This window comes from Pipistrellus kuhlii, unplaced genomic scaffold (genome assembly GCF_014108245.1).
Source record: "Pipistrellus kuhlii isolate mPipKuh1 unplaced genomic scaffold, mPipKuh1.p scaffold_m20_p_104, whole genome shotgun sequence".
NCBI lineage: Eukaryota > Metazoa > Chordata > Mammalia > Chiroptera > Vespertilionidae > Pipistrellus > Pipistrellus kuhlii.
In genome coordinates, this window is record NW_023425410.1 from 581824 (window position 1) to 604526 (window position 22703).

The following is a 22703-nucleotide window of genomic DNA, read 5'->3' on the forward strand; positions in this document are numbered from 1 at the left end:
TCGGCTGGGGGTCTGGGTGAGAGGCCGAGGGCACGCTGCCCTGTGCTCCTCTCGGTGTGCGGTGCTGTCAGTGTTGCTCTGTGGCAGCCAGCGCCTGTCCACAGCGCGGTCAGCGGCCAGGCCGGCCGGCACAGGGGCTCCCCTGTGACCTGCCCCCTCTGCTGCTGCTGACGCTGCCCTTTTCCGCGGCTGACGGTCTGAGTCGCTGCCAGCCCAGCCCCCGCGTTCATTTCTGTCCCGAGTCCCCGGGAAAGCTGGCTGCCTAGAGCCTTCCCACCTCCTTCTCCAGCGCCCGTTCTCAGGGAGGCGCGGAGGCCCGGGCGCCTGTGCTCGGGGCTCGTCCACGTGCTGTTGGCGCTCTCCTGGCCTCGCGGGCGCAGGCCTGGCCCGCAGAGGCTCTTCCCGCAGGGGCCCCCGGCCGCAGCCAGCTCTCCTGAGAAGGGCTGGGGCGCCGAGGAGGAGCCGGGCATGGTGGGCAGAGACGGCTGTCTAGATTACATCAACAACTATTCCTTTTTTTAAATACATTTACTACTTTTTTATAATATATTTTTATTTATTATTATTGCCGAGACTGGTTTGGCTCAATGGATAGAGCGTCAGCCTGAGGACTGAAGGGTCCCAGGTTCGATTCCAGCCAAGGGCATGTATCTTGTTTGCAGGCACATCCCCAGTAGGGGGTGTGCAGGAGGCAGCTGATCAATGTTTCTAACTCTCTATTTCTCTCCCTTTCTCTCTGTAAGAAAATCAATAAAATACTTTAAAAAAAAAATATATATATATATATATATACACACACACACACACACACACTTTTATTGATTTCAAAGAGGAAGGGAGAAGGAGAGGGAGAGAGAGAAACATCAGTGCTGAGAGGGAATAAAGGACAGCTGCCTCCTGCAGGCCCCCCACTGGGGATCGAGCCCACCACCTGGCATGTGCCCTGACCAGGAATCAAACCGGAATCCTTCAGTCCACAGCCTGACGCTCTGTCCACTGACCCACACCAGCCAGGGCTCCACACTCTCTTCCAGGAGGGAGTGGGCACCGTCCCCTGCCGTCACCCTCCACCTCCTGGAACCGGAAGTGCTTCCGAAGGTGTGAGTGGGGCCTGCTCGCCAGTTCCATGTCCGTGGGCGGCAGCTGTGGAATCCCACAGGGTAGTTGCTCTGTGGCCTTGGGGAGCAGAGGAAGGAAGGTCCCTATGTTCCGGAAACGTCTGGGCCTGTGACATGCCCAGTAAGAACACAAGCGAGGGAAATGGAACAATTCCTAAGCCTGAGGCACGTCTCCTTACCCAAGTAACTTGTTAAAATACAAATGGCCAGCCCCCCCGTGTGGCTCAGAGGCTGAGCATCAACCTAGGAACCAGGAGGTCACAGTTCGATTCCTGGTCAGGACACAGGCCCGGGTTGCAGGCTCCATCCCAGTGTGGGGCATGCAGGAGGCAGCCGATCCATTGATGTTTCTCTCTCTCCCTCTCCCTTCCTCTCTGAGATCAATAAAAAGATATATTTTTATAAATTCAGATCCCAGGTCATGGCTCCGGAGGTCAAGCTTCAGTGGAGCTGGGTGAGAGCCCAGATGTGTGTTAACCAACTCCACAGAAACCAGGTCAACAATCAGGAGCCACGAGTCTCAGAAAGCGCCGGGCAGGCCATCAGAGAGCTGCCTCAAGCTCCAGTCCTGCCGCTTACCCTCAGGCCCTCACTGCCCAGTGGGACTCGCACCGGGGGCGTCCGCGTTGGGTGCGGTGGCCGGCAGAGGCAGGGCTGGGCGCAGGAAGCTGCCTGCATGCCTCCTTCCAGCCAGACCCCTGCTCCCGCGGAAGGCGGCGAGGTCCTGACCAGTGTCTCCACCGCAGGCTGAACGGCTCTCTGCCCAGGGGCGTGGAGCCGCAGAACAGAACCCTCCTCTTCCGGGGGCCTATCGACTACAGCCTGACGGGGACCTACGTCTGCGAGGCCACCAACCCCATCGGCACCCGCTCGGGCCAGGTGGAGGTCAACATCACAGGTGCCTCCCTGCCCCACCCCCACCCCCCACGCTCCTCCTCTGCCTCCGCTCGCTCTGTCCCTGCAGCTTGTGCTCCTCTGCCTGCATCTGCCCTTCTCCGGGCGCGGGCCTTTCTCCTCCGCTGGCGGCTGTGAGACAGTCGGGAGGCCCGAGCAGCGAGTGCCCCCTGGGGTCTGCCAGCAGCAGCCCCGGGGAGGCCGGCAGGGGAGGGGGCTGTGATGGAGCTAATCTCCAAGCTCTGCTCTGGGTCCAGGGAGGCCCGCCGGCCTGGAGGAGGAGGCCCACTCTGCGGGATCCTGGAGGGAGAGCGAGGAGTCACCCGCCTGGAGCCAGGGTGGCGGGGCCTGCGCTGAGCGAGCGGACGCTCTCCCTGCGTTTCTCTGTCACTGCGGACGAGGGGGTCGGCCTCCAGACCTTTCGGGGCAAAGGGTGGACGTGGGCTGGGAGGCTCTGCGACCTCACGGGGATGAGGAGTGAGGCTTCCCTGTCAGGAGGGTGGAACCTGTGAAATGGGGCAAATGCGAGGTGCCGAAGGCAGGCTGCAGCCAGCACAGACCTCCCTGCCTGCGAGCGGCCGCCCTCCGTGGTCATCCCGGGAACCATGGAAACGGGCCGCAGCGGGCGTGCCCTCAGCCTGGTCGGCGGTGCAGGACGTGTCCAGCTGGTGCCTTGGCCGCTGCGGGATGCGAGCACACAGTGACATCGCGGTGTGTCTCGGACGAGTGTGTGGACAGGGGTGCGGGGCCAGGGCCGGGCTGGGCCAGCCGAGGACCGGGAGCTCCGAGCCTGTGAGGTGGGGTGGCGTGGAGCATGGGCCCAGCTGCAGGAAGAGCAGCTCTGGCTGCACTAAGCCCGCCTCGACCTGGGGCCGGGCCGTCTCAGCTCTCGTGGTGCAGGGGGAGCCACCTGCTCTCCTCTTCCACTCCCTGCCATTGGCCTCCAGGCCAGGGTTCAGGGCTCCCCAGGCTGGCCAAGGGAGGCCAGGCCTGCACCCTCCCTTCCCGGGGCGAGTGAGCAGAGCTGGGCGCTGGCCTGGGTGCTGGGGCAGCAAAGGTGAGGGGTCGTGATGAGGGAGCCTGACCGCCCAGCGAGAGGCGGCCGTATGGGGGTGCAGACTCGCTGAACTAGTCCTTCGCCTCTGAGCCTCAGTTTCCTTGGCTTTAAATGAAGACCTCGGGCTTCTGAGGGTCACGCCAGTCGGCACTCACTGCCCGGCACGGGCGCTGCTCCGCCCGCTATACCTTCCCCAGGGGCCCCTCCCTCAGGGCGCTCCAGGGAACCACGGTTCCAAGATCGGGAGGGGCCCCGAGGCCCAGCAGCTTCCCCCCGCCGGGCTGCGGCCAGCGCTGGGACCAGCTTCCCCCCCCACCCCCCCCCGCGGCCCGGGACCAGCGCTGGGACCAGCTTCCCCCCGCGGCCCAGGGCTCGGGTGCCGCTCAGGCCTCGCTTTGCCCAGTGCCCAGAGGATGCCCAGCGCCTATACGCGCTCCCTGCTCGTCAGGAAGCCACACCTCCCAGGAGGGAGGCCGATGGGCTCCCCCGGGCCCTGGGGACAGAGCAGAGGGAAGGAGGGAGGGAGGCAGCATGGAGGCGGCCGTCTCCTGGGTCAGCCTCTAGGCCAGGCGGGCGGGCCGGGCCCTGGAGATCGCGGGGCCAGGCTGGCAACTTGAGGCACCGGGTGGTGAGCTGCAGAGGGACCGTTTGCTCCGGTCAGGCCGGAGAGGGCCGGGCCGCGAGCTGCCGTGGGAGAGGCCGTCTCAGCCCCCACCACGCCTTTGCCCGGCTGAGTGTGCTTGTGCTCACGGCAATTTTTTTATTTTAATACTTTTATTGATTCCAGAGAGGAGGGGAGGGGGGGAGGGAGAGGGAGAGGGAGAAGCATCATGATGAGCGAGAATCATAATCAGCTGCTTCTTGCATGGCCCCTACTGGGGATGGAGCCCACAACCCGGGCATGTGCCCTGTCCAGGAATCGAACCATGACCTCCTGGTTCATAGTCAACATTCAACCACTGAGCCACGCCGGCCGGGCTCAAGGCAGTCTCTAAGCAGCAGCCCCCCCAGTCTTCACCTGCCCCAGCCTGGCTGGCCTGCAGGGACGTGTGCGGAGATGGGCAGGTGGAGCCCGCATTCCGTTCTCCGGCTGCTCGGGAGCAGCAGGCCGGTGCCTGTGCAGAGGGATGGAGAGCAGTGGGGCCAGGGTGGGCAGAAGGCTGCAGGGCGTGTGCACAACATGTGTGTGCAGGCACGCGTGACCCTGGCCACTGCACCACGCACACACACGCTTTGGCATAGGATTCTCTAGGTCTCAGGTCCCAGAAGAGGTGATATTTGAGTTGTTCCTACAAGGATGAGTGTATGGGCGGAGGGGGGGGGGGGTCCCTGGGGAGAGTGTGTGGAAGGAAACAGAAGGAGGGACTTTCTCTGGCCGAGGGGAGCCTGTGGGCTCCCTGAGCAGTGGCAGGGCCGTGGATGCGTGGGGTGCAGTGAGGGCGGGTGAGGCCTTTCTAGGGGACCCAGGGCCTGCACTGGGGCTGCGGGATGAGAGCAGAGGAGAGAGCCTCCCGGGGTCCCGCCCTTCCCCCGTGGGGTGATGCCGGGTGGGAGGGGCACTCAGGGATGTTCCTGATCAACCTAGAGGTCAAATTCGGCCCCTGGGCTGGAGGTTCAGGCCAGTTCCAGAGCAGGCAGGGAGGCCCCGGTGCAGGGGGTCGGCCCACTTCCCATGCAGGTGAGCCGGTGTGCCCCAGGGGCAAGGTGCTCTTCAGACCCAGGCTGCTGCAGCGGTCCTGAGTGGGGGCGCCCTTGGGTGAGGAGCTGTGCCAGCGGCGGGTGAGCAGCTGCGTGCTGAGCGTGTAAACGGGCCGCTGGGCTGGGGCTGGTGTCGTCCTCCGGCGGTGGCAGTGCCCGGGCCTGCGCCTCAGAGGACCGGTGCCCTTGGACTCCATGAGGCCCGTTTGCGGTCTGACAGATGCTCAGCTGCTTCAGCTGCAGAGGAGGGAAGAGCTCCCCACAGTCTGGCCCCGGCCTTCCCACTGTCCACGGCCCGCCGCACTGCATGCTGGGAGATGTAGTTCTCAGTGTCCTAGCCTAATCTGGTGCCCCAGCACTTCCTGCCTGACTGTGTTGGTTTGGGAAGCAAGTCCAAACATTCTTGTTGACCACAAGCCTCCTCCAGATCCTAGATTCAGACTGCAAACCCCAACCTTCCCTCTACTCAGACCCATCCGAAGCCCCACAGCAGTCCACCAGCTCCATCCGGGAGCCGGCCCTGCAGTAATCGGCCCCGCTCCCGAGGGGAAGCTGCAGCCAGTCAGGAGTCGGGGCCCCTTTGTGAGAGGATGTGAGGGCTGCAGCTGGATCCCGCGTCCCCCCCTCTCCCCCACCCCCGCCAGCAAGCATAGCAACCGGCTCAGCTCCCCCTCCCTCCCCCACCCCCCGAGCGCTGGAGGCTGTGGTGCTGCTGGCACAGGCGGCCTGCGGGACAGCTGGAGGGCCAGTGTGGCCGGCGGTTCTTCCCCCAAGCCTGTGGGGCTGGAGTCATAGCCATTCTTCTCTGCACAGGCGCGGACACAGCCAACACAGCCAGGGGCCCTGGTCCAGAAGCTCCTGGGGCCCTGGCCGGTTTGGCTCAGTGGATAAGTATCAGCCTTCAGACCTGAGGGTCTCTGGTTTGATTCCAGTCAAGGGCATGTACCTCAGTTGCGGCTCCTCCCCAGCCCCAGGTCAGGGTGCCTGTGGGAGGCAAACAATCGATGTGTCTTTCTCACATCGATGTTTCTCTCCCTCTCCCACTCTCTCTAAAAATCGTCTCCAAGAGTGCAGAGCTGGGGAATCTGTGAGCCTGCCCCGTGTGACCACTAACAAAGTGGGTGCTCGGCACATGCTTGCTGACCAGTGGTTGGGTGGACGGATAGACGGAAGGATGAGTGGATGGGTGATAGGGGAGCAGGTGAACAGAAGAGAGCATCCAGCCTGGGTGGGAACTGGAAGGGTCACAGGCAGGAGAAGGCCACAGGCAGGGGAAGGTCAGGGGCGGGGGGAGGCCACGGGCGGGGGGCAGGCCACGGGTGGGGGGGGTCAGGGGCGGGGGAGGTCAGGGGCGGGGGGTCAGGGGCGGGGGGAGGTCAGGGCGGGGGTCAGGGGGGGTCAGGGGCGGGGGGGTCAGGGGCGGGGGGGGTCAGGGGGCGGGCAGGGGGTAGGGGGGTGGGTCAGGGGCGGGGGGGGGTCAATCGGCGGGGGGGGTCAGGGGCGGGGGGGGGTCACAGGCGGGGGGGGTCAAGGGAGGGGGGGGGTAAGGGCGGGGGTCGGGGGGCGGTGGGGTCCATCGGCGGGGGGGGTCAGGGGCGGGGGGTCCAGGGGGCGGTAAGGGGGGGTCAGGGGCCGGGGGGTGTCAGGGGCGGGGGGGTCATCGGCGGGGGGGTCACCGGCGGGGGGTCACCGGCGGGGGGGGTCATCGGCGCAGGGGGGGTCGGGGGGGTCACCGGCGGGGGGTCACCGGCGGGGGGGTCAACCGGCGGGGGGGTCACCGGCGGAGGGGTCAGGGGCGGGGGGGTCACCGGCGGGGGGTCAGGGCGGGGGGGGTCCACCGGCGGGGGGGTCACCCGGCGGGGGTGTCACCGGCGGGGGGGTCGGGGGGGGTCACCGGCGGGGGGGTCACCGGCGGGGGGGGTCACCGGCGGGGGCAGGTTCCAGAAGAGGCGGCTGCCTCGGTGCCCCTCGGGAGGCCGCTCCCCCTGGTGGGAGCAGCTGTGAGACCAGAGAACCTTGAGGCTCCGGAGGGCTTCTCTGGACGTGGACAGTGAGGACAAATACTCAGTAAATGATCACTGGGCAGCCAGGCCGGCCTGGCTCCGGGGTTGAACATCGGTCTCTGAACCAGGAGGTCAGGGTTCGACGCAGTCAGGGCACAGGCCTGGGCTGCAGGCTCGATCCCTGAGTTGGAGCGTGCAGGAGGCAGCCGATCCATGATTCCCTCATCACCGATGTTTCCCTCTCCCCTCCCTTCTCCTCTGAAATCGATTTCCAAAAGAACAGCTAGCTTTATGGGCGCCTGCACAGAGGACAATGGGACAGGAGCTCTGCCCACTCCACCTGGAGGGCATGGCGGCCCCACCTCCACCTGTGACTGGGAACGATCCCCCCCCCGCCTCCCCGTCCCCTTCCCGTCCCCTTCCCGTCCCCTTCCCGTCCCCGTCCCCGTCCCCTTCCCGTCCCCTTCCCATCTCCGTCCCCTTCCCATCTCCGTCCCCTTCCCGTCCCCTTCCCGTCCCCGTCCCCTTCCCGTCCCCTTCCCCGTCCCCGTCCCCTTCTCCCCGTTCCCATCCCCATCCCCGTTCCCGTCCCCGTCCCCGTCCCCGTCCCCGTCCCCGTCCCCATCCCCTTCCCGTCCCCTTCCCGTCCCGTCCCCGTCCCCGTTCCCTTCCCGTCCCCGTCCCCTTCCCGTCCCCGTCCCCGTTCCCGTCCCCGTCCCCGTCCCCGTCCCCGTTCCCGTCCCCGTCCCCGTCCCCGTCCCCGTCCCCGTTCCCGTCCCCGTCCCCGTCCCCTTCCCGTCCCCCCGTCCCTTCCGTCCCGTCCCGTTCCCTTCCCGTCCCCGTCCCCGTCCCCTTCCCGTCCCCGTCCCCTTCCCGTCCCCTTCCCGTCCCCGTCCCCGTCCCCTTCCCGTCCCCTTCCCGTCCCCGTCCCCTTCCCGTCCCCGTCCCCTTCCCGTCCCCTTCCCGTCCCCTTCCCGTCCCCGTCCCCGTCCCCTTCCCGTCCCCTTCCCATCTCCGTCCCCTTCCCATCTCCGTCCCCTTCCCGTCCCCGTCCCCTTCCCGTCCCCTTCCCCGTCCCCGTCCCCTTCTCCCCGTTCCCATCCCCATCCCCGTTCCCGTCCCCGTCCCCGTCCCCGTCCCCGTCCCGTCCCCTTCCCGTCCCCTTCCCGTCCCGTCCCCGTCCCCGTTCCCTTCCCGTCCCCGTCCCCTTCCCGTCCCCGTCCCCGTTCCCGTCCCCGTCCCCGTCCCCGTCCCCGTTCCCGTCCCCGTCCCCGTTCCCGTCCCCGTTCCCGTCCCCGTTCCCGTCCCCGTCCCCGTCCCCTTCCCGTCCCCGTCCCCGTCCCCTTCCCGTCCCCGTCCCCTTCCCGTCCCCTTCCCGTCCCCGTCCCCGTCCCCTTCCCGTCCCCGTCCCCTTCCCGTCCCCTTCCCGTCCCCGTCCCCGTTCCCGTCCCCGTCCCCATCCCCGGGCAGCCCGTCCAGCCTGAGCTTGGAAGGACTCTTCCACCCTGGAATCTGCCTGGTCCCCCTGCTGCCGACCACGCTGCACCGCAGGGCAGACACCCTCCCCCGCAGACCACCCCACCTGCAGAAAGGACGGGCGCTCCAGGGCCCCAGCCTCCAGGTGTGCCCTGACCTGCCCGCCCCCCGCTGGCCGTGGTCTCCGGTGCCACCCTGTGGCGGTGCTGGGAACTGCCACTCCGGCCTCCGTCCTGGCCCCACTGGCCAAGAAAGTCACCTGCCAGCCTCTTCCTTGCTCCTCTTTCTGCCTTTCTGCATTCCCAGTGTGACCGTGTCTACACAGACTCACCAATTAGCAGGGCATACGGCTCGCCATGGCATAGGGCGTGTGCCCAGGTGACCTGCCTCCCAGTCACCTTTAGTACCAAGTCCGCCCTGGCACGCCCGTCCCCGCACATGCTGGCTGAGCGCCGATTCTCAGGGCCAGGCTGGCAGCACCTCTCCCCCCACCCTACCCCGCTGTGCCCTGCAAGGCCAGATGCAGGCAGAGCCACAGCCCGGCTTCTGGCACTGGCACTGGCTGGGCACTCTGGGCCCGCCCGGGAGCCGGCAGCTTCCTGTGCTCTAGGAGCAGTGAAGTCAGGGCCCTGGGACGTGGTGTGGGCAGGGCTGCGTCAGGGCAGTGTCTGCGGGCAGGCCCTGGCCGGCTCTCCGGTGTCCTGGGCAGTAACCGCAGCCTGCTCCATGGCGCTGTGGGCGCGGGGCCGGGGGCCGACGCCACAGCCAAGGGGGTGGGCACAGAGGCCTCTGCCCGCGTCACACCGCAGCCTGGAGCTGGGCGGGAGCCGTCTGTCCCGGCCACCCTCCCCTGCCACCGAGCCGGCACTGACCGCCGTCTCTCTTCCTCCCCAGAATTCCCCTACACGCCGTCCCCTCCGGACCACGGGCGGCGGGCCGGGCCCGTGCCCACGGCCGTCATCGGGGGCGTGGCGGGGAGCGCGGTGCTGGTGCTGCTGGTGGTCGGGGCCGCCCTGCTGGCCCTGCGCCGGCGCCGCCACACCTTCAAGGGCGACTACAGCACCAAGAAGCACGTGTACGGCAACGGCTACAGCAAGGCGGGCGTCCCACAGCACCCCCCGCCGCTGGGCCAGAGCCTGCAGTACCCCGACGACTCGGACGACGAGAAGAAGGCCGGCCCGCTGGGGGGCAGCAGCTACGAGGAGGAGGAGGAGGAGGAGGGCGGCGGGGGGCGCGAGTGCAAGGTGGGGGGCGCGCACCCCAAATACGACGAGGACGCCAAGCGGCCCTACTTCACGGTGGACGAGGCCCAGGCCTGTCCGGACGGCTACGGGGACCGGACTCTGGGCTACCAGTACGACCCCGAGCAGCTGGACCTGGCCGAGAACATGGTCTCTCAGAACGACGGGTCTTTCATTTCCAAGAAGGAGTGGTACGTGTAGACCCGGCCTGTCTGCGCCCTCCACCCGCACGCCCCCGGCCCCTGGGACTCACGCTGCCCGGCCCCCGTCCTGCCTCCCACTGTCCTCTGTGCGTTGATGTGGCTGCGCCCCTGTCCCTGGCAGTGCCCCTTGCTGTGTGCAGCCGGCCTGGTCTCGTCTCTGCACCTGGCACCCAGCCTCCAGGGCCCGGGAGCCCCTCCCCACCCCAGCACTGGAATGCCTCTTCTCCGCTGGGGGGGCCCAAGGGCCTCCGAGGAAAAGCCTCCCCCATCTGCTCCCGTTCCCGTGCGAGTGGGCGCGGCCGGTGGGCCCGGCCTAGACCCGAGAGGGGGCGCCGGGTGCTGAGGGTGCTGAACAGACGAGGCCCGGGGCCGTGGGCGCGCTGGGTGCGTTTTCCTCGTCCTGCACGGCCACCCCAGTCTGTCCCCACAGAGGGGCCTCCCCCGTCACTGCCGACAGACAAGGACTCACAGGCCACCCGTCTGCTCCCGCACACCCCGGCCACGCCTTCCCCGGGAACCCGGCCCACGGCTGCCCGCTGCCTCCCCTCCCCCCACAGCGGGGCAGCTGGGGGCGGCCCCGCGCCTCCCCCGGGATGGTGGGCTGGCCCTGAACCGCTCCGCGCAGCGCGGAGCCTCTGGCCTCTCACCCAGCAAGTTCTAGCAGCGGATGCGCGTGGGTCAGGATTGGGGTCCCGGTGCGGGGGGAGCTCAGACTGAGGCTGTGGGTACGCCTCGCCCACTGAGGCCAGGAAGTGGAGGGGGAGCTGGATACTGCTCCGAGCTCCTGCTGCCCCCCCCTCAGCCGTCCCTGAGCGGGGAGAGCGGCCCCTCTGAGCTGTAGTTCCCTGTGCGGAGCCTGAGCTGCAGCCACCCAGTCCGTCTCCGTGAGGAGCAAGGCCCGCCCCGCCCTTGTCCTTCCTCAAAGTGCCTCAGGTCCTCCCTCTGCCCATCGCCGCCCGCCCCGCCCCTGGCTCCGGGTGGGAGACCCTGGGTGGGGCGGCGGCCACACCTGCCCGCTGGATCTGGTGAAGGGGCCGGTGTGACCCCAGGGGATGGCACGTGTTGGGAGGAGGGGCGGATGGCTGCCCGGCTCCGCTTGCCCTCCCGCAGGCTTCCCCGGGGGGCCCCTCCTCTTTCTCCCGCTCTGGTGCTGCTCTGGGCCCTGGCCGCCTCCTGGCAACCGTGGCCCACAGCTGGGCCGCCCTCCCCTGCGCCCACCAGCCGCCCAGAAGCCGCGGCAGCCCGGGGCCGCCTCCCCTGGGCCGGGTGCTGGCTGGAAGGCAGCCGGGGAGAGTTCCGGGCTCTTTCCAGCCAGAGAAGAGGAGGGGAGGAGGGAGGGATTAGCCCCAGGGGAGGGGCCTTCTCCGTGTGGCATCACTGTCCCTCCAGCCAGGCATTCTCTGTGCCCTTGAACCCCAGACTGAAAGGATTCCTCCTCTGTCCATGCTACCACTGCCACCCGTTTCTCACCCTGGGCCCGCCAAGGCACTGAGGCCCCCGACCCTCCACGCCCTCCCCAAGCAAAGCACAACCCGCGCGCCTGTGCCCCCGGAGCCGCGCAGCCTTCCCCTCGAGAGCCCGCCGCGAAAGGCACCAGGCGCGTCCCGCGGGCCTGGGTGGGTTTTCTGTGCCCCCGTCTGCAGGGCACGCTGCGGGCCCGGGAGCTGTGGCCCGGCAGGACGGGAGGGGGCATGGCTTCCCTGTGACACCAGCACCACTGAGCCCTGGCCCCCCTGGCTGGAGACGAGGTGAACTTGGAATTGGGGGCCTGAGACCTCCTGCTGCCATCCTGCCCGGGCCCAGCCGGCCTCCCTGTACCGTTTTCTAAGCGTTTGGTATTATAACGTGGGACAGAACCCCGGGGCGGGCGCGTACACCCCTGGCAGCACAGGCTCCGGGAGCACCGGGCCTGCACCCTCTGCCAGCCCCTCCCTGTGCCAGGTCACTGGTGCCATCTCCCTCCTGGCACCCGCCAAGCAGAGGAAGCAGGGAGGGGGCCGCCTCATGAGCAGCCCGGGGGGCGCCTGGGCCCGGCGCACAGCCAGGAGCCGGCCCTCTCGGCTCCGGCCACTGCCGCAGGCACAGGCGCCCGGCGGCCTCCCCGAGCCAGGCACAAGCTTTGCCTCGGCTTCTTGTCCATTTTCATCTTCGGTCCAGGCCGCCCACAGCCTCCTGGTTCCGACGGGGGTGTGGCCTCGCCCCCTTTTACTTGTATTAAAAACTCATGGGTTGAAAGATGTACTTTTTATAATAAAGTGTTTGAAACAACGCTGGCTGGCTCGTGTCCCTCCCCGCCCTGGGGTAGTGGTGCCCATCCTTCCTGGCAGGGACCCCCAGGCCCAGGGAACCCCGTCCTGCCATCCGGCAAGAGCCCCATGGGAGCCCGGCCAGTGCGGCTCAGCGGTTGAGCAGGAGGGCCTGGTTTGATTCCAGTCGGGGCACAGGCCCGGGTTGTGGGCTTGATTGCCAGTGCGGGCGTGCAGGAGGCAGCCGGTCAGCGATTCTCTCCCTCTCTCTCCCTCCCTCTCTGAGATCCATAGAGAGACATACATATTTTAAAAGACCCCAAGGGAGGACGTGAGGGCCCAGCCTAAGTCGCCCGCCGCTCCCGCACTCACTGCCATCTGGCATCCGGCCGGCCAGTGGGTGGCACAGACCCTTAGGGTGCGGGTCCAGAGGGGTGGAGGCTGTCTGGAGAGGCGGCTGTGAGGGCTGGAGCCCCGGCCCAAGCTGGGTGCTCTGCTGACCCCGCCCACTGGCCTGCTTCCAGCTGCCACCCCCACCCCACCCCGGCTTTGGAGGGGCAGTGTCACACCGGTGTGTCAGCTCCCTCCGACAGGTGAGAGGCGGGAGCTGCTTTGTGGAGGGCGCTGCCAGGCCGTGCGTCCAGCCCTGGAGACCCAGCTGCCTGAGGGGCTGCAGCAGGGACGGGCTGCGGCCCCTCAGTGCCCCCTCCTCGCTCCTGCCATCTGCTTCCCATCTTAGCGGATGGAATGCAGGACCAATTGGGCGGCGTGGGAGCGTGGGCTCCTGGCTCCCCTCCCACCCCAGCGCTTCCCCCTGAAATGCACCGTCTGAGCAAAGGGGCGGGGCCACGGGCTGCCCACAGAGCCTCCTGCCGCCCGCAAGGCGCTGTTCGCACGGGGCTGGACCGGGCACAACTGGGGAGCGCCCGGCGCGGAGACGGTGGCGATGAGCGGGCAGCTGGCGGCAGCTGGCGGCCTCGCCGAAGGCCGTCCGGGCTGTAGATGCTGATGCCCGAAGGAGGTGAGGACGGCTGAGGAGGGGCCCCTCCCTCCGTCCGTTAAGTGCATGTTAGTTTGCACAGGAGCGGTGTGATGGCGTGATTAATAGGTTGGAAGAGGCAGTGGACAGACGTCCTACTTGGTTTTTACTGGAGCGTTCTGGCAGATGAAGACTTGGCGGCGGCAGGAGGGCAGGCCAGTCGGTCCGGCACAGCCTCTGGGTCCCCAGGACCTCAGGACCCGGAGTCCGGGCACAGGAGCCGCTGGCTAAGCCACGTTCTGCGCTGAGATTCCTTCCCAGGTCGCAGCCCTTGTCTCCAGCCCCCCACCCGACCCTCAACAGAGCAGAGGGCCACACGCTGTCTGCCCGCCTGCACTCCATCTGCGCCGGGGGCCCGGGACTGAGCCTCTGTCACAGCTTCTCCCTGGAGGCCTCAGGGCTCCTCTCCGGTCCTCACCTGGGCCCCTGGCCGCAGGGGGCGGGGGGGGGGGTGAGTTTGACGAATGGCGGGACCAGTTATTCGCTTGTGCACACATCCATTCACCCATTTATTCATCCATTCATCCATTCGGGGCCCTGAGCCGGGCACTGTTGAAAGACAGATCTTCCAGGATCTCAGATTCCAAAGCAGCAGGCTTTGCTGTGCTCGGCGGGCTGAGGCAGGGCTGCGTGCTGGACGCTGCTGGCGACACGTCTGTCTGGGAAGGTCTGAGGTTTACAGCTGAGGTGACACTTCCCCTGGGCCTTGAAGGATGTATAGGAATTCTTCAGACAGAGCTGTGTTAAGAGGATTCTAGGCCAAATGAGAATTTAGCATCTTATATTAGTTGTAAAAGAGATCATTTGAGGGGGCCAAGTAGAGGGTACCCCAACAATGTACATACACTTAAGTGATTATAAAGTCAGTGTTTATTAACATACTGTTCATTTTTAAAAGCTAAAAGAACATACAGAAATGAATACTTTTTTGTCAATGAGTTTCAAACTGATGACTGTTGTGGTCCAGGCACTGCTGACCCTTGAAGCGATGGAACCGCAAACGTCAGGAATCGTTTTGTTCGGCGCTTGTGCGCCTCGGTGCGCCCCCTGCTGCCGGTGTGGGGCGTCAGCTTTAGTATCCCCCCACAGCTCCTGGACAAACGTTCTTTGTTCAAAGCTCAGCCTGGCTTCACCTATTATTTCAAACAGTTACACCTGAAAGGAGTAAGAAGTGAGTTATCAGGGTGTCTCCCAAAAACATGCATACACACTTTGAATAATTATAGAGGCTGTTCGTACTGAACTGCATTTTCAAACTTCCGAGCATTTTAGGCTGAATTTCCTTTGTTCAGAGCTAGTCTGGCTGAAAAGAAAGAAGTGCTGGTTGAGCCGGCGAGCTTCCGGGGCACCTGTTTGGTGAGAGGTGATCTGACTGTGGGTGGTGAGCACACCATGCAGTACAGGTCACGGATCAAAGACGTGTACACATGGCCTGGCTGGTGTGGCTCAGTGAATAGAACATAAGATGCAGACTGAAGGGCCCTGGGTTCGATTCCAGTCAAGGATATGTACCTCAGTTTCAGGCAGGCTGATCCCGGCTCTGGCAGGGGTGTGTGCAGGAGGCAACCAGTCAATGTGTCTCTCTCACATCCATGTTTCTCTCTCCGTCTCCCCACCTTTCTACTCTCTCCAAAAATTGATGGAAAAATAGACTCGGATGAGGATTAACAAAAAAGCAACAACAACAAATAAATAAATATATATATATATATATGCATTAAAAAAATCCCAGTTGCTCCAGCTGTTCTGAAACACGCGTACACACATGCACACACAACCACCACACATTCCTAGTTCCCTCTCTCACTGAAGGCCAGAGATAAAAGACTGTTCCAGCAGGGTGGGGTGGGGTGTCATCTGCTTGTCCCCCCCGAGCCTGGCCTGCGTCCTCTAACACTGGGCACCGCCAGCCCAGCCGCCTGCTTGCAGTGACGGGGACCACGGCGGGGTGGCAGTTCGGGGTGGGGGTGGATGGGTGAGTCTTCTCTGCATGTGCATCCTCTGTGCTGGCTGCTTCTCCCCGAACATGACGACTTGGCCAGGATCTCACTGAGCCGCACGGCCCCCTCAGATGTGTTCTATCTGCTTAGGTCACAGCAGGTGTTTCTCAGGAGCCCGGTGAGGGGGACAGGGTCCCCTGAGGTTGAGTGGGCGCACCCTATGAGCTGTGTGGGCCTCATGCAGGTTGCCCACTCCCTGAGCTGTGTCCTCACCCTAGCCTGCTGTGGTGGCCGGCCACTGTGCTAGAAGGTTCCTGCGGAAGCAGGAGCGACAGGGGGCCTTCCGCCAGCGGAGTGCTGAGCTCAGTCCTGGCCGAGGGCGTGGCAGCCACCTGCCTTCCGCCTCATGTGACGCCATCCCCTTGGCTTCCGCCTCAGTAGTTTGCTTCGCCCCCACGACCAAGGAGCTGGATGTGTCCCTCAAGGTTATGGGCTGGTGTGGATCCCTGCCCAGAGGTCAGCCACACTGACCGGCGAGGTTTGGTTTCTGCAGGGACAGAGTCTGGGACCCTTGCTCTACCGGCTCTCTCTCCTGCCGGGCTCTCCTGCTGGGCGCTGGACAATGGCCCCGGACAGCAGGGGGGCAGGGCGGGGGCGGCGGGGGGATCTTCTTGGGCTAGAGAATCTGGAGCTATGCACAGGCCGCAGGCATCACCACCACCCCCTCCTCACCCCCACCATCCTCCCCTCCCCTCCCAGCCCCTGCTTGAATGCCAGAGCACAGGGACACCAGCACAAGGACAGTACTGGTGTTCAGTGCTCCCCTGCCGCTCCACGACAGGCACTCCGCACGCATCACACTTACTTCCTCCATGTCCCCAGTTTAGAGGGAAGCTGAGGCTCAGAGCAGTGAGGGCCACCGGCTAGAGGGGAGCATCAGGCCCCTGTGCATTGCCTCAGACCTGCCGTCTTCCCCCAGCAGCACTCACTCTCTGAGGGGAGGCAGGGGAGAGCGGGGGAGGGAGGGAGTGCCAGCCCTCAGCGGGTGTGACACACAAATGGCTTCTCTGTGCTTCTAGCTTTCCCAACCTGCTGGGCAAGGTCCTTGCTCATCTCTCTCCCTCAGCAAAGGCGGGCCGAGGGCCAGGGGTCAGGTCCTTATCCGGCAGGATCCCCAACAAGGAGACGGTCCCTCCCGCCTCAGAAGTGTGCACGAAACCCCAGTAACTCCTCCAGCTGGGCCTGCCAGAGCCAGTGGGCAGAGTGGGCATCTAGGAGAGTCAGGCCCATCATGTTCATTCTTCCTAATGACAGCTCAGGGGGGCAGGCCAGGTGGCGGGGCTGGGAACGAGGGACATTGGGAGAGCATTGCAAAGGTGGACCACTGTGTGCAGGCGGGGTCACGCCCAGCAAGGGGCTGGGGAAAGCTGAGGGCAGGCATGCGTCCAGCCACAGGCCGCTGCCCAGATGTGCCCAAGCAGCAGACCTGCCCCTGCCCCACCAGCACCAGTGCTCACTGAGCACGGACTGGGCACAGGCACTGTGCTCGGCTCTAACATGCATGACATATCTATGCCCGGCAACACAGGTGGGGACACTGAGGTCAAGAGAGTTGGAGAGACTTTGCAAGGTTATACAGCTAAGTGGCGAATTTAAGAGTGAGCGGCGTGTCTTCCTCAGAAGATGACCTGGGAGAAGAAGGCAGCAGGAGCATGAAAATGGACCAGGCCAGCATCTGAACTGAGGGCCTCAGTGTCTGGTTCCCACCTCATCCCGTCATCAGTGACTGTGTGACGTGAGCATTCACTAAACTTCTCTGTGCCCCAGCTACCCGCTGTCATCCAAGCGAAAGGTGGGAACATCAAATGAAGCTATTTAACTAAAGGCACATGCAGGATATAATGATATGAGACAAATGTGACATAGGTGTCATTCAGCCCGAGTGCTGGCTGAGAAGCCAGCTTCCAGGGAGGGGAGAAGCCACCACCATCACCATAATCACCACCACCATCATCATCATCACCATCATAAACACCACCATCATCACCATCATCAACACCATCATCATTACCACCATCATCATCACCATCATCAACATCATTACCAACCATCATCACATCATCACCACCATCATCACCATCACTGCCACCATCTACCCTCATCACATCATCACCATCACCACCAACCATCATCATCATTACCACCATCATCATCACCATCGACATGCATCTATTTAGTAACAACAGAAAGAGCACCATGTATTGCAAACTGAGAACATTCTGGGCACTGTGCTAGGCACTTTGCATAACGTACGTCCGCTCCAGACACAAGGAGTGGGAGTCGGGTCGCGGTAGAAAGAGGGCAGGGCAGAGCCAGGGCTGCAGCCTCCATCTAGGAGGTCGAGGCCTTGCCTACAAGGGGAGCTCCGCCCAAGTTCGGAACCACAGCGAACTCCAGCCACAGGCAGCCTGGCACAGGCAGGAGTGCAGCCCGGCTCAGGAGCTGGCCAGGAGCCTGCCAGGGAGCAGGCAGGCTGCGGCTCCCGGCAGCGGCAGCCCCGGGGCCAGGCCTCCTCACCCAGCATCCCAGGGAGAGAGAGGCAGTGGCCTGGCCCCGCCTGAGCCGTGTGGCCAGGTATTCCCGGCTGCCTGCGGCTCCCCAGCTCCAGACTCGGTACCCCTCCCCAGCCTGGGCCAGAGGAAAGTGCCTGAGAGACCCTCCAGTATGGGCTGAGCCAAGGAGGAGAGGGCCGTGTCCACTCCTAGGCTGAGGGACAAGTGATTGCCACCCCAAGTGTGATGGTGCTCTGGGGCCCTGGAAAGCAAGCGTTGAACTATAGAGACGCTGGCAGGGAGCGGAGGGAGCCGGGACAGATGACAGACAGACACTTCCAGGAAGGGTGTGGGCGGGCTGGGAGCACAGGCAGGGAGCTGTCTTGATGTTGGGGCCACCGTCCTGTGGAGGTCTGCTGCCCTCTATGTCCCCGCTCAACCCATCCCTGTGGGTCAGGTCCTGGTTCCCAGAGCTGGCGGAGAAGATGGAGCAACAAGACTAGAACGGGTCTCGGGAGCTCCGCCTCCATCTAGCACCTGGAGCTGCAGGTGCAGGGAGGCTGTGGAGAGAGGAGAGCTGGCCCAGAGCCTGCCTCTGGCCAGTGGTGGAGCCACCCGCCCACCGGGCTGGAGCATCGACAGCCCTGAGCCAGGCCTGCCGCTGCCTGTCCCCCCCCGCCTCCTGCTGCCCACCCCTCCGCACCCACTGCCCGCCCCATCTACTAGGGCTCACTCCCTCGCGTGCCCCGCATCTCACACGTCCCTGCAGCACGCTTCCCTCCACCTGCAATGCTCTTCTCCCTTCATTCCGGCAAATGCCCAGCGTGCTTTCAAGCCTCCTCAGAAGGCCCCTCCTCCGAAGCCCATCACTCACTCTCTCCTCAGCACCGTGCGGGGCCCTGACAGACTTCTCTTGAGTCATGACACACAATAGGGACTTGTTTGTGATGGATCCTCCCTTTCCCCAACTGGTGGGCGGCTGTGACGTGACCCGCACCTGCGGCCTGGATGTTCCTGAGCACCTAGCCAGGCACCTTACATGGGCTGTACGTTGAACCGCCAATCAATACCCTAAGCCCCGATTCCTAAGTCCCTAATCATGTGCCTTATATGAAGCCACCAATCAGCGCGTGCCGAGTCCCCTCAGCCCCGTCCCTTCCCGTTCTCCCTCCAAAGGCTGCTCCCGCTGCAGCTGCTGCTGCTCCCCGGAGGCAGCCCGGCAGGGAGCTCACGAAACCTCGGCCTCACCTCTCAGTTTGTGTACCTGCCTGACGCCCCCACTAGCCGGGGGCAAGGCCCACAGACCTGACGCGCAGTAGGGCCAGCAGCCCGGGAAAGCGAGCGCTCGTGAGGCAGGCCGTCTGGTTCCCCCCACCACCACCTGTGAGCAGAGCGGGCTCCGGACCATGGGGTACGGCCGCGGGGTCGTGGGGGGGGGGGGGGGGGAGCGCAGACAGATTGCTGGGTGCCTCCCCACCTCGGGCCTCCGCGCCAAGGGGAGCTCCAGGAAGGCCAGGAAGGGCCTGGGCCCTCGGCCTGAAGCCCCCTTCGCCCCAGGACTGGGCCCAGGTCTGGTTTCCCTCTGAACTGGGGTCACATTCTCAGTCTGTGGGAGGGAAAACCAGGTGTGCTGTCCCTAGGGGGCAGGGGAGAGCTCCCAGGCTTGGTGGTGTCACTGGTGTGGTCCCAGAGCCAGCGGAGGGAGTGGGCAGAGGCCATCCGGTGCCTGAGCCGGGAGGGGGCTCTGTGTGGAGGTGGGAATGGGGGGGGCACAGTGCAGGAGGAGGGTGCTCAGAGACGGGGGCCTGAGCCCGGAGGGGGCTCTGTGTGGAGGTGGGAATGGGGGGGGGGCACAGTGCAGGAGGAGGGTGCTCAGAGACAGGGGCCTGAGCCGGGAGGGGGCTCTGTGTGGAGGTGGGAATGGGGGGGGGCACAGTGCAGGAGGAGGGTGCTCAGAGACGGGGGCCTGAGCCGGGAGGGGGCTCTGTGGGACGGCTCCAGGCTGCAGAGTGAGGAGAGGGGAAGGAGAGGCGGCCTGGTGGGCGGTCCTGGCCATGGGGCACGGACATGGATTCTACCTCTCTGCGCCTTCGTGGTAGGATGAGACCAGCTGGGGGGACAGGCTGGCTGCCCCACGCCCCGCGCTGGGCTCCCTGGGAGCCAGCCCCCCGGCCTCGGGACAGAGCGGGGACTTGGCAGTCCTGCTGGAGGACACTGCAGCTGCCTCTGATCAGGCCCCGCAAGAGCCCCATGGTGGGGGGAAGGAAGGGGGGGGCGTCCCCTCCTCCGTCCGTTCCTCCTCCGGGATTATAAAGGTCAGAGGTGAGGAGAGGCAGCACAGGCCAGGAGAGGCCTCACAGCCTGGCCAGCAGGGTCGCTGTGCGGCCACCAGCCACCAGCCCAGGCAGTGCCCGCTGGCGCTGTGCTCGGGGCCCGGACTGAGCCTGGCGCCTTGCTCCTGAGCCCAGAGGCAGAGTGCCCGCGGAGCCCCCAGGCCCGCTCACTCCTGCCCGGGGCCGGGGCTCCAGGGGCACTGGCGGGCGGGGCCGGCGGGGTGGCTCAGACACAGCCTGGGCGTCCACTGTCAGGACAGGGGCCCTTGTCTCCGGGACCGCCGGCCGCACCTCTCCCCTCGGGCTCTGGCCTGGCTCCGGAGCTGCAGGCACAGCCACTCAGTCTGCGTGTGTAACTGGGAAGGAGGGGAGACGTGAACGTCCGGGGGAGCCTTCCCTGCCGGGCTGGGGTGGCACCCCGTCTCAGCACCCCTCGGTCCGCCCTGTGCCCACCCCCATTCCCACCTCCACGCCCAGGTCCTGGATGAGGGCAGAGGCTGGGGTTACAGGGCCCTGGGCACCCAGGATGGGAGGTCTGTTCCTCCCTCACCCACAGCCTCTCGCCCAACCTGAGGGCGGGAGGAGGGGCTGCAGGCCGGCAAGGCGAGGGCTGGCCCTGCTGGGGCCTGCTGCTCGTCCCTCTCCCTCCTCTCTGACCGGGTCCCCCTCGTCTCTCCCTCTTTCCTCCTCTCCGCCTCTACCAGCTACCCCCTCCCCCGTGTGCCAGCCAGCCCCTGGGCTCCTGCCCTCGTTCTTGTTCTGGGGGCTCTCCCTGGCTCCCCTCTCACTCACAGAGAAGAGCTGCTGGGGGGAGGGGACATCAGCAAGCCCAGCCCCTCCCTGAGGCCCAGGCCCCCCAGGCCTCACTCCCGCGGGCACCTGGGCAGAGCAGACCCTCGGAGGCGGGAGCCAGGCGGCCCGCATGAGGCACTGCCACCTTCCCTCTCAGCGGCTGTCACTGTTGAGGCGGGCGGAGCATGGCCACCCCACACCCGGGGGCCTTCTCCAGGGCGGACCAGGGGGAGGCAGGGCCAGGCCAGGTGAGGGAAGGGCCTCTGGCCGGGTCTGGCGGAGCCCCTGGGTCAGCGTGACCCGCGGTGTCCCCGGGCCGCAGCGCCTGGCCTGGGCTGGCCTTTCTCGTCGGAGACGCTGCGCTCGGTCCGGGTCGGAGTCACGGGAGCCTTGTCACGGGGAGGCCGAGACTCGCCCGCACCCCTTTGCCCGAGGCCTCCCCCCGCGTCCTGGGCCACGCGCCCTCAGGTTCCCACCGCGGCCCCTCGACGCCTGTGCCTGGCCGGGGCGGGGAGCACAGCCACCTAGCCACCTCCCCAGCCCCGGGTGACCACAGCCCACTCCGGGCCACTCCTGTGAGGTGGCCCAACGGGAAGGCCCCCACCCCCCAGCCTCATTCTGCGCACCCAGGACTACCCTCCCACCACCCCCCCCCCTCAAGGGTCCCTCCTCCCACAGGACCTGCGGGGTCCAGGCCCGGGAATGAGGGGGCGGGAGAAAAAAGGAAGATGTCCCCAAGGAGGGACCCCACCTGAAGGGGCCCTTCTCCACATGGGCCCCTGGACACCCCCGTCCCCACCCAGAGACAGGACCCCCTGGACACCTCCCCACCCAGGGCCCCAGGGCCCCAGGGCCCCGCTCCCTCACCTCCCCCTGCACCCACTCAGGGAACCCCGCTGGAGCCCGCAGAGCTGAGGCCTCAGCTGTTTGCACACCTCCCAGGGCAGCCAGACCGCCAGGGGTCCGGGCCGCCTGTCACCACCTGCGCCAGTCCAGCAGAGACTGTGAAGCACAGGAGCATGTGCTCCAATCCTCCGCAGTGTGGGAGAGCAGCGGGTCAACCCCCCCACACATCTGCTCTCCCCCTCCCCTCCAGCCAGCTGCCATATTGGGAAGAAGGACGAAGATTACAGGGGAAGGCGGCAAAGGGTGTGCCAAATGGGCAGTTCACAGGTACTAGGGGCTGGATTTGCAAAGGCCTGTGGGTAAACAAAGGCCTGTGGGTGAGCAAAGGCCTGTGGGCGAGCAAAGGCCTGTGGGTAAACAAAGGCCTGAGGGTGAGCAAAGGCCTGTGGGTGAGCAAAGGCCTGTGGGTAAGCAAAGGCCTGTGGGTGAGCAAAGGCCTGTGGGTAAACAAAGGCCTGTGGGTAAACAAAGGCCTGTGGGTGAGCAAAGGCCTGTGGGTAAACAAAGGCCTGTGGGTGAGCAAAGGCCTGTGGGTGAGCAAAGGCCTGTGGGTAAACAAAGGCCTGTGGGTGAGCAAAGGCCTGTGGGTAAACAAAGGCCTGTGGGTAAACAAAGGCCTGTGGGTAAGCAAAGGCCTGTGGGTGAGCAAAGGCCTGTGGGTGAGCAAAGGCCTGTGGGTGAGCCGGGCTGGGCCTCCAGAGGGCCGGGGCTCTGGCTCGGCAGCAAGGCTGCTGACTTCTCCATGCTCCCAGGAGCTCCCGCAGGGAGGGGGCTGCATTCCAGGTGAGCGCCCAGGTCCCCCTGCAGCGCCCACCAGGTGAGCCTGCGCCTTCTGTGCTCAGAGCAAAGCAGTCCGGCCACAGACAGGACTCCCGTCCTGTCCGCAGTCAGAGCCGCCCCACATTCTCTCTCTGCCCCTGTTACCAGCAGCCAGCAGTGCAGCGAAGGCAGAGATGGGGTGCCTAGGGGACCGGAGGAAACCCCAATCGTGCTGGGGTGTGAAAAGGCTGCCTGGAGCGCGTGGAGTCTGCAGCCACTCACCTGCTTCTCTTCCACATGCTCCCTGCAGCCCGGCGGCCAGGCCCCTGCAGCAGCAGCCGGAGGGCGGGGGTGGGGGGACGCGGAGCAGCAGGAGCTGCCCCTGCAGACCCCCCACTGTGATGGGGCCTCCCTCTCCACCCCAGGAAGGACCACTGGGCCTCTGA

The 22703-nt window shown here is 65.6% G+C and overlaps 1 protein-coding gene across 1 annotated transcript in view; it reads left to right on the forward strand.

The window, feature by feature from the left end:
- NECTIN1 (nectin cell adhesion molecule 1) overlaps positions 1–17502 on the forward strand; it is a 65147-nt gene extending 47645 nt beyond the window's left edge. Inside the window, exons 5-7 of the mRNA XM_036430257.2 lie at positions 1865–2016; positions 9141–9723; positions 17483–17502. Coding sequence (XP_036286150.1) covers positions 1865–2016; positions 9141–9688 — 700 coding nt within the window. The 3' untranslated portion in view covers positions 9689–9723; positions 17483–17502. The remainder of the gene's footprint in view (positions 1–1864; positions 2017–9140; positions 9724–17482) is intronic.
- Positions 17503–22703: the final 5201 nt, after the last annotated feature.